Source organism: Nannobrachium achirus (assembly GCF_963921795.1).
Source record: "Nannobrachium achirus genome assembly, chromosome: 9".
Classification (NCBI taxonomy): Eukaryota; Metazoa; Chordata; class Actinopteri; order Myctophiformes; family Myctophidae; genus Nannobrachium; species Nannobrachium achirus.
In genome coordinates this window covers 58030747-58040911 of record NC_137818.1, presented here as the reverse complement: position 1 = coordinate 58040911, position 10165 = coordinate 58030747, and the positions used below count along the sequence as shown (strand labels likewise).

The 10165-nt window shown below is 42.7% G+C and overlaps 1 protein-coding gene across 1 annotated transcript; it reads right to left on the bottom strand.

The window, feature by feature from the left end:
* Positions 1 to 860: 860 nt before the first annotated feature.
* On the bottom strand, positions 861 to 3161 carry LOC308291023 (general transcription factor 3C polypeptide 4-like; the record flags this gene model as incomplete). Its single annotated transcript, XM_080732938.1, has 1 exon — positions 861 to 3161. The coding sequence occupies one exon, from the start codon at positions 3159 to 3161 to the stop codon at positions 861 to 863; it is 2301 nt and encodes a 766-aa protein (XP_080589064.1).
* Positions 3162 to 10165: the final 7004 nt, after the last annotated feature.

Sequence of the window (10165 nt, the reverse complement as noted above, 5' to 3'; positions counted from 1 at the left end):
ATCATTAACAGGCAATGAGGGACCAGTAGTCCTGGTGATGCCAGTGGTGATGTCACTGGCATTGGCATATATCATAATATATCAGGGTTTTATTTTTTTTATTTTTGGAAAGGTGATGCCAGTGGTGAGTGCACCTCATGGCACGCTCTGCTTGCGCAAGTTGGCACCTTGCCAGAGTGCATTTCTAGTTAAAGCTGCCATTCCCCTGACAATCAGTTTTGCTTAACACTTGCAGATAGACACTAATATGATCTATCTGGTGTAGCTATTTAAGTTAAATACCAGAGTTCTCTGATAGACAGAGTTTAAATTGCTAATAAACAGCATATAAAAGCCTTGAAACAATATAAGATACAGACAAAACTGTAGATGTGAGCTATAATGACAACAATCTAGCTTCAGTTCTAGCTTTAGCGAAAGCTGTTTGATATTCCATGAATTTAGTTTCTTGAAAATTATAGGCCTGTTTTTGTTCAATATAATGCTGTCAAATATAATGCTGTATAGTCATTGAAAAGAAAAGAGTAGCAACATATTAATCCAATATTTATCATGAAAAGTGTAAGTTGAGTAGTTTTGTTAGAACACTGAGTAGATGTGGTCTTTTGATATCAATCAACATGCTGCTACAGCCAAGAACAAAGTAAAAAATCAAACCTCTGTTCGAAGTGAAGCGGTGCATTTTTATTCTATGTGTTCTAGAGCTGTGAAATCTGTGTTCTAGATCTATACTTTCTATTTGCTTTAGTTCTATATTTTTATGAATTCTGAATGAATGAATGATTTTGTCTGGAGGGCCAAATTGTCATGTGAAGCTTGACCAATCCTCAAGACCACAGAGTCAATCAGACCTCATAACATCAGATCATGGGAGAATCACAAAAAGCACAACTCCACCCCAGCAGGTTCCTGATCCACTCTGGTTCCTCAGGTGCAGGCATGCTGGCGATGCTGTCTAGCAGCAGGCAGCGCCTGAACGTCAGCGTTTGGCAAGCTTGGTACGACAACCCACACCTGAGCCATCTGTGGCCGCTGTCGCACACGGCTTCTTTGTGGTCAGTGAAAGGCATCTCCGCTCCACACAGGCTGCAGTTCTCCGTGGATGTCTGCTCGCTCATCTTCTTGCGGATGTGACCAATCAAGACCTCTGCGTTCCTGTCATCAGAGTTTTTAGACAGGTAGTCCAACAACCCACACGTGGGTATGCTGTTCTGAGTGCCGATGTTCAGACAGACTTCAGCTAGGACCTTCTTGACATGCTGTTTCACCAGATGCTGCTCAGCGCTCTCGATCCAGGCCTGTGCCTTGTCTCTCTGCTGGTCCAAGTTCTCATCTTTCACTGGTCTCTCCTGTTTCACCCGTGGCCCTGCCCCCTCCTCCTCCTTCACGGTGCCAAACTCCACACCCTGTGTACCTGTGGCGGCATCCCCCTCGTCCTTTACGAAGACCTTACTAGTGCCTTCATGTGTAGGCTTCCACCGATGGTCCACGGGCGCCCTCTTCAGAGCCTGGGAGTACATGCGGACGAGGAAGAGCTTGAAGCGCCAAAAGTACGGCTGGTCCGCAGCTTGGATTTTGCTGTCAACTTCATCCAGCAAGGGCTGAGGGATGACCTTGCCCTGAAGGATTTGCCAGCGCACCAGTTCCAGGAGGTCCGCATACCTGTGCAGGTTCTGTTTGGTTGAGTTCAATATCTGTTTCGCAGCCTCCTCGGGTGTTTGTAAGGCAAAGAGGTCTACCTGATAGCTCCTGTCAGTAACGTGATGGCCGTCAACTAAGCCATCAGTGCTGGCAACAGCCATGTAAGCGCCATTTTGACTCACCGAGATACTTTGCAGCCTCCTGCCTGGCAACAGGTTTAGTGCCCTGCCTGGCGACCAGTCTGGTGTCACCAAGTAGTCTCTCTTGAAGATCAGAGTCGATTCGGTGAAAGTGGGGGTCAGCCTCCTCACCGTGCCATCTAAGGAGCATGTATAGGCAGCCACAGCATGCTCAGTGACTGCCAAGGAGACTATTGGAAGACTATGCAGGCCAGAGACATGGGCATTTTGGACTTTCAGTCCGCCAGGAGAAATCATCAACAAGCACCAGAAGACATAGCAGCCACGCGTCGCGAGCACAAGATTGCCGTTCCTCTTCTCGATCGGGTGGTAGATGGAGACACACTTGATGTGTTCCACAGGAATCTGGTCCTCTTCTTTCCACAGGACCACAGGCTGGTGAAGGGTGAAGCATTTCTTCGAGGTATCATTGCAGGCCTGCACTGGCATCACCTTCACAGTCCCAGCTTGACTGCCCACTACGAGTGCAGACATCCTGCCGTCTTCGTTCTCCGACTCCCACCATGCCAAGCCAGTGGGATTGGCGACGCCGGATTCAATGATGCTGTGGATTTCGACCTGACCACCCTGGACAAATGGCACAATGAACCGCCACAGGACGACGTCGCCATTCTCCATCAGGACCGCAAGTATAACCATTTCGACCTCTTTGCACGTGTTTTCACCGAGCACTTTCTTCATCCTGTAGATGCGGGACCACTCCATTCTTACGGGGGTCTGCATTTGGAAACGGCACTGCAGCTCCTGCAGGTTGAGGAGGTTCAACTTGGCTGGCTCGTTCTTTGTGTGCGAGTAGCCGTACGCCTCGAGCCTCTTGCTGTAGAGGCTGGTGAGGTCAACCAAACTGAGCCACTGAGAGCGTTTGTGACTGCAGTGGACTGTCAGTCTTTGGTCCAGGGTCAGACAAGCAAGGAGGCAGCGACCGTTGGCGTCACAGCCCAGGGGAGACCAACTTGTGTATTTGATTCCGCTGCGGTTCCATATAGAGGAGTTGATGACTCTTTCTGCTTTGAAACGCTGACTAATCGCTGGGTCTGCGTCCGAGCTAAAGCGATTTCTGGCGGTTTCAAGCTCACTGTTTGAACCAACTTTCAATTTGAGAGTCTCTGCAGGCACGGGGATGGAGGTTCTGTGCAGAACCATGTCCTGTTTGTTGCTGTGGAAATCACACACCAGCTCCATGAGAGATACAGCACTAGCTGTAGATGCTGCCAGCCTGTGATCTGCTGCCCACTGCAGCGGCTGGGAGCCGCTCACCGGTGACTTCAGCTTTATGACTGGGTCTCTTTTTACTACTGTGAAAGTAGACCCCTCGTCCATACTTTCAGGTTTAGCGCTCATGCCACTTGTTAAGGATCCACTTGCTTCATTTCCTGAAGCACTGGACGCTGCCATCTACAATACGTATGTACTGTATGACAGGAGAAACTACACATTTAAATCAAATCATGTTTTTATGCACTTGTATACCAATACAGGTATACGGCGATCCCTGCAGTCTGTGCAAAGTATGTCAGTCAAATGATGATCCCATTTCTGTTATATCTGACGTCACATGCCATATGGAGATCCCCGATGTCAGCACAAATTGATTATGCCCAAATATGGTCACGGGAAAGCAGAAAAGGGGTTGCCCAAGAAAGACCTGGCGCAGAGAGAGGCAGACACCAAGACCATGAAGATAACCTGGAACCAATGGAGAGAACAGCTCAAGACCGAGATGCCTGGCGATCGCTTGTTGACGGCCTTATGCCCCAGAAGGGGTAGGCTCGTAGGCATATGTAAATATGGACATACTGTACAGTTTTAATTGTCAAGTCTATAGTATATAATACATATGCAGTATATATACCATACTAGAATTCCTAACCTTTTTTACTATGGTGAAAGAAATGCAAATGCCCCCTTTTCCATGCCATGCCATACCTGAAGGCAGCATTCAAGAGAATTGCCTTGTCCAAACTCGCCTGAACTTGAATGCAGCATCTTATGTTGAAAGAATTGCCCTCTTGGTGTAGAAATTCATGCCATCCGCTAAACGGCCCTCACCTAGGTCGCACAACCACTGATATGCCATAATATGATAATATGGAGATCTATCTGTATCTGTCAGTCATTGTCCCTTTAATGCCCATCTATGGAGATCACTGATGTCATCATCAGTATATGACCATATATGGGCACGCTCCCTTTTGTGTCCATATATGGAGATGAGTAATTTGTTAGCCTAATGCCATGATGACACCTTGAGGTTTGACAACACACTTCCATATCTGGTGCGTAGCCGCATTGGGAACTTCTTATACAGTTACGGCTGAGTCATGGTGACATGAGCGTGATGTGTCAGAGGTCTGCCCCAGTCCTTCCATTAAACTAATTTTAGGTTAGGTTACTTTCATTTTCATTCTGACCACTGTGTTTTTATTGTTACCAAAGAAATGGTTTTGGTCTGGGTTTTGTAACTTAACATCTGTGTTTAGTTTAGTTTAAGCCCTTTAATTCTCTCTCCTTGTATCTGTAATGGTTAATTTGAGTTCAGTATTTTTTTCTTTTCTTTTAAAATGTTTTACTTTATGTCAAACAAAACTATAATTGATTAATTACACCAGCATGTACTAACCAATTTCAGTCAACTAATAATATGATGACATGCACATGCAATTATCTCTCATTTTGCACTTGTATGAGTGAGGGATGTTTTTCTTTTCTTTTGTGGACACTGCTCTGGACAGTCATGACCTCAGGCAGTCCACAGTAGTCCCCAACGCCCAAAACCAGTCCTCATAGTCTGGTATAACAGACGTTGACCTGCACGCTGTCTGGAGGGAGGTTGGAAGCTCTGGTGCAGTTTGACCATGTCTCTGTGATTGGCAAAGCCCCTGATGTATGGAAATTGAATACTCTCAGAATAACATTTCATGGCGTCTTTAAAATGGTTTTGTCATGTCACCAATCTTTGGTCTGAACTAGGCTGCAGTGCAGCCATGCTGGCTTGTGGTGGACATGTTTGTCAAAACAAAAATTTGGCATGGACATACAGAACAATAAATACTGTTACCAGAAACACATAGTGAGCTGGCCCCTTAGGGGTCCTTACATATAGTCACTGTAGGGCAGAAACCTTGTATCTCCAAGTTTCAAATTTGTACTTTTTTTTCACCAAGTACAGCCCTGCTTCATCATACAAGGCTGTCGCACAAAAGTAGTGAAAACAGCCGATCTACAAGCACACAACGCCTCGCGGTGCGAGGCGTTGTGTGCTTGTAGATCTGCTATTTTCACTAGTTTAGTTCATTTTTGACAAATACAAAACAAACGGTCTTGGACATACAAGGTTTCCACCCGACAACGACGATATAACACATTTGAGAACCACTAGTACTAGTTGGACTCCTAATGTGCCATTGTGTTGTAGTAATTACAGTAAGTGTCCTGGAGTAACCTGGAGACTTGACATTCAGTAATTGGGTCTTATGATCAGAATAAGAACATTATAATGGTGTGTAAACAGACAACACCAAGTCTTTGCCACTGACACATTTAATAATAGATAGATACCTATTTCCTCTTGCGAGGGAAATGCAGTATTTTCAGCCCAACCCAGCTGATTCGCTGCCCACAATGAGCGTGGGAGCAATTAGGGGTTAAGAGGGGTCTTATTCAGGGACACACATCGACATTGCAACCCTAGCCTGGAATCGAACCAGGGACAACCAGGGGCTCTGGTTCCCCAGGCCCCTGGTTGTACAGAAATATTGCTGACCCCGTCCCCAAGTATAGTATAGTATTTGTGAGGTTAGAGATAAGGATAGGTTTAGGCATAGTTTTTGTGAGGTTAACGTTAAGGCGTGGCTATATAGGCATATAACCACACTCACCTGGGCGAAACACCAAAGAAAGAGGGCGTCCCATTATTGGGCCGGTCAGCTCTATCATCTCCTGCCAGAGGTTGTGTACTCATGCTTATCATACACACATACAGTAGGTGTTCTTATTTGACTGATATTCTAATCAGTATATGACATTGTGAGGTGTAATGATTAACTGTTCACAGTTTTACTTCAATTTAACTTTGTGCTGTATTTTCAGGAAACACTGGCAGTGCATCATACACCAAGATGTGGATGACAATGTATGTACAATGTGGTGATTTTGTTTGTGTTCTATTGTTCAATAATGTAGTAACGGACTGATCTAATTAATTACCAGTTCTAGTTCTTACAATCTGTGCATTGTTTGTTTGTTTGTTACCTTTATTTAAACTCGGAAATACAATTGAGAGCAAGCACTCATTTACAACGCAACCGAGATACAACAATATATACATACATTTACAGACATCATTTGAAATAATCAAAAAGAGAATACTTGAAAACTGTAGAAAGTTCAAGAAACTAAAAGCTAAATTAATTAAAACATATACATATACTGATTGTTGAATCATGTTACACTATGAACTTGTTCTTCTTAAGCTATAGCTCCGTAAAATGTACTATATCGTCGTTGTTGGGTGAAAACCTTGTATGTCCAAAACCGTTTGTTTTGCATTCTTCATTAGAAAAATTATTTAAACTATAGTGAAAACAGCCAATCTACAAGCACACAACGCCTCGCGGTGCGAGGCGTTGTGTGCTTGTAGATCTGCTGTTTTCACTACTTTTGTGCGACGGCCTTGTACGATGAAGCAGGGCTTTACTTCGCGAAAGAATATACAAATTTGAAACTTGGAGGTTTCTGCCTGACAACGACGATATGCAGCAATAGCAGACTGGGGAGTATCTGGGCTCCAGATTTACAAAAAAGTGCATTACTAGTCTTGCATAGCCAGACGATCAGAGATATCCATCTACCGTTACGCCTGGTAACCTATCTAAATGTAATGAAACTGGGTAGAAACCGTTTGGAAATTAAAGAATAACAGCTCTACAGAACCAATGCAAGGACTTCACAGGTGTTCCTTCATATTATCAGGATTGGTTTTCAAAGCAGTGGATGTATAGGTTTGTTACCGCTGGTTTTGTCCGGTGTCCAAAGCCCAATGAATTTATATTTCCCTAGATGTGGAGATCTCAAAACAAATATTGTATGCTTTACTGTGCTAGAGGTAGGAACAATCATTACACACATTTTATATGCCTCTGCAATCCATGGGAAGACGAGAACACCTTATTGACCTGGGTGGTATTGTGAGAAGTGAACAAAGCACACATCCAATGAATACAATCCCACAGTGCTGGAGTCTTACAAAAGATAAATAAAGTCTGCACACCGGAAAATGCTCCACTAGTCATAGATCATTTATAAATCACTCATAAATCACTTGTGGAGCATTGTCCAGTGTAGAGACAGACTTTATTTCTCTTTTCTAAGACTGGGTGATAGTGTGCTAAAAGTGATATGGTATTCCTCTAGGCTCTGTGTTAGCGACACTAGGACTTTTCTTTATATAGGGCCTACTGTATAACATACAACTTCCTCCTTTTGAATTGATACAAAACGGAAATGCCCCTTAAAAGAGATTCTTTAAAGTGTCTGAGAAATTAATAATATCTGGGCACTTCAGAAGATACTATCCAAATAAAATATACTGGAGCACTCGAGTGGTCTGCACATATTTTATTGTTTTGCAGGGGTAGTCACCCCTGCAAAACAATAAAACACGTACAGACCAGTTCAGGGACGTGCCGAGAATGTTAGAGGCAGGAGCTGAAATTCTAAAAGGGCCTTTGGGTAAAAATGTCCAGCTTGGAGGTCGGCTATTTTCGGTGCTTGATACCACACTGAAGCATAATCAAGTCAATACTGGAGATGTGGTGTACAGCATGTACAGCAAGTTCAGGAGAGTTTGGACAATGCAATTCTCTTGAATGCTGCCTTCAGATATGGCATGGAAAGGGTGCATTTGCATTTCTTTCACCATAGTAAAAACTGCATTCATGGTCTGGAGAGGTCACTTTTTACAGACAGATAAAAGGGCTTTGATGTCTATGCACGTGCCTGGACCAGTTGAGTGCTCCAGTATAGCCTATGTTTTATTTGGATAGTCTCTTCTGAAGTGCCCAGGTTATTTTCTCTGGTGCAAGTTGTTCCTGTTGAGCACCGAAGAGCCCTTCTACTACTTCTCTTTGCCTGTTACCCTTTAAAGTGTCTTTGTGACAGTTCTCTGAAAGCTACTTCACTTGACTAGTATCAACAATGAACTGTTTTTGTAGGTTATTGAGGAGTTATATCTGGACCGCTGCCCTGCCAGACAGTCTCTTGAGCGTGTTCCTTTAAAATGCCGGGAATGTGACCTCATACCTGTCTGGGTCAGGGGTCATCACCATGCTGGCTTGTGGTGGACATTTTTGTAAAAAAAAAAATCTTTTTTTGCCACAGACATACACAGAGATATGAGCAGACAATAATATTACCAGAAATACACAGAGATATAGTCCTGAATTACCATAACAGGTCTTTAACTCTGAGAGTGTACAAATGGAACCAAATGGACCCTGTACAGTACACACTCAGAGTTGTGGTGGTCCTTGCAAATAAAACGTTTACAAGTACTAGTGGAGCAGGGGTGTCAATTGGGTATGGCAGAGGTATGCAGCTGCCATACCCTGGGTCCAGGGGGGGAAATAAAAGCTACTTTTAAATATAAATCCATGAATGTCTCTTTGTCTATCTATGTTGGTTATTATGTTGTTAAATTACAGTAAAATAATTATAAATGCAAAATTTAACAAAATGGTCACTTGTCTTTAACAAGGTATTATAACTATATTCTCCACACTTGTATTCTCCCCATCTTGACAAAATGGTATATTCCCAAGTTCTGCAGGTCAGCTGCACAGGTGCAATGCATTGTGGCATGTTTACTAACATGCCAAGTTTAGCTGCACTTGAACAACCATTCTAGGCTGCCATATCCAGCCCAAGACACTGTAGAAACTGAGAGGAAAAATAAAATGTAATTCTTAAAATAAATGTATCGTGCCTGTTGCTATAAGGTATGGCAACATGACTGGTGTCTTGCACGCGCACGAAGGCGCGTGTGCAAGGCACCAGTCATGTTGCCATACCTTAGCTTTTTCTGAATTGACGCCACTGTAGTGGAGTCAGAATGAGCCATAGTGTCATAGTAAATCAGTGTCATGGATATTCTGAAGAAGACCTGGAGACTTGACGTTCAATATTATGATCAAAATAAGAATACTATAATGGTGTAGGCCAAGTCCACGGACACATTTGCCTGTGTACATGGGTCAGTGACGTGACGCCCCAAAAAATGTGTTTTTAAAAAAACTTTAAATTGCAGGCATAAAAGTTATTTACTTTTGTTCTACTCACTCTCAACCTTATGGAAATACATTTTGTTTTTAGATATTTTATTGGAATCAGACTTTATTCAGCAGTTTGTTGTACTTGTGCCTAAAATCGTCATATGGTGTGACATGAAAATAATTGTTCATAAAATGAAAATGGAGTACATCTTTCTTAAGTTACTCACTTTATCAAAGTCCTTTATCATAACTAACCAGTGATCCACTATAGTTTTTTGAAAATTAATTATATCTGTATATTTTTTTCATAATCGACACTCTGTGTGAGGCCCATGTTCATGATCTTACAACATATTTTAAATGTATTCTGTCAAAACTTTCTCTAAAATTACACAAATATTTGTGACTCTTCCTGATAATATTCTCTATGTAATCCATAAACATTTTTTTGGTTTAATCATTAATAAAGGTATGATTTCTCACTATTTGGAATGTCACACCAAATGATTTAGTGTCACACCGTATGATCATATCTTCATGTGTCAAAGCAAACTGTGTTTTAACCTACCTATTAGTGAGTACTGAACTGAACTACTGATTGATTAAACAATTACCCAGGATAACATGGCCTTAATATTTCTGAACAGGATATTATTGTAGGGCTTTAACATGGGATAAGAAAGAATTGTAGTAGTAGATGGATGATGAGGATGTGCACAGGAATGCTACGCACACCTAAGTCTTCTGCCGGCCCACGGCAGAAGGATCCTAAAGGGACAATAAGGCGCATAGCCACACTTGGAGCCAAGGCATTGAAGGCAACATTTTATTAACACCAATTAGTGGAAACAGAACTCAGCATTCAGGTAAATTGCTTTTTTCCGAAGTCTCCTGAACTTGAACACAGCATTTTGTGTTGAACAAATGTAATTAGGAATCATGACATTACACCACATCTCCACTAGCTAAAGAGTGCTGGGTTGCGCAACTCCGAAAATAGCTGATCTACAAGCTCTCGCAGCACAACGTGTTGAGAGCTTGTAGATCAGCTATTTT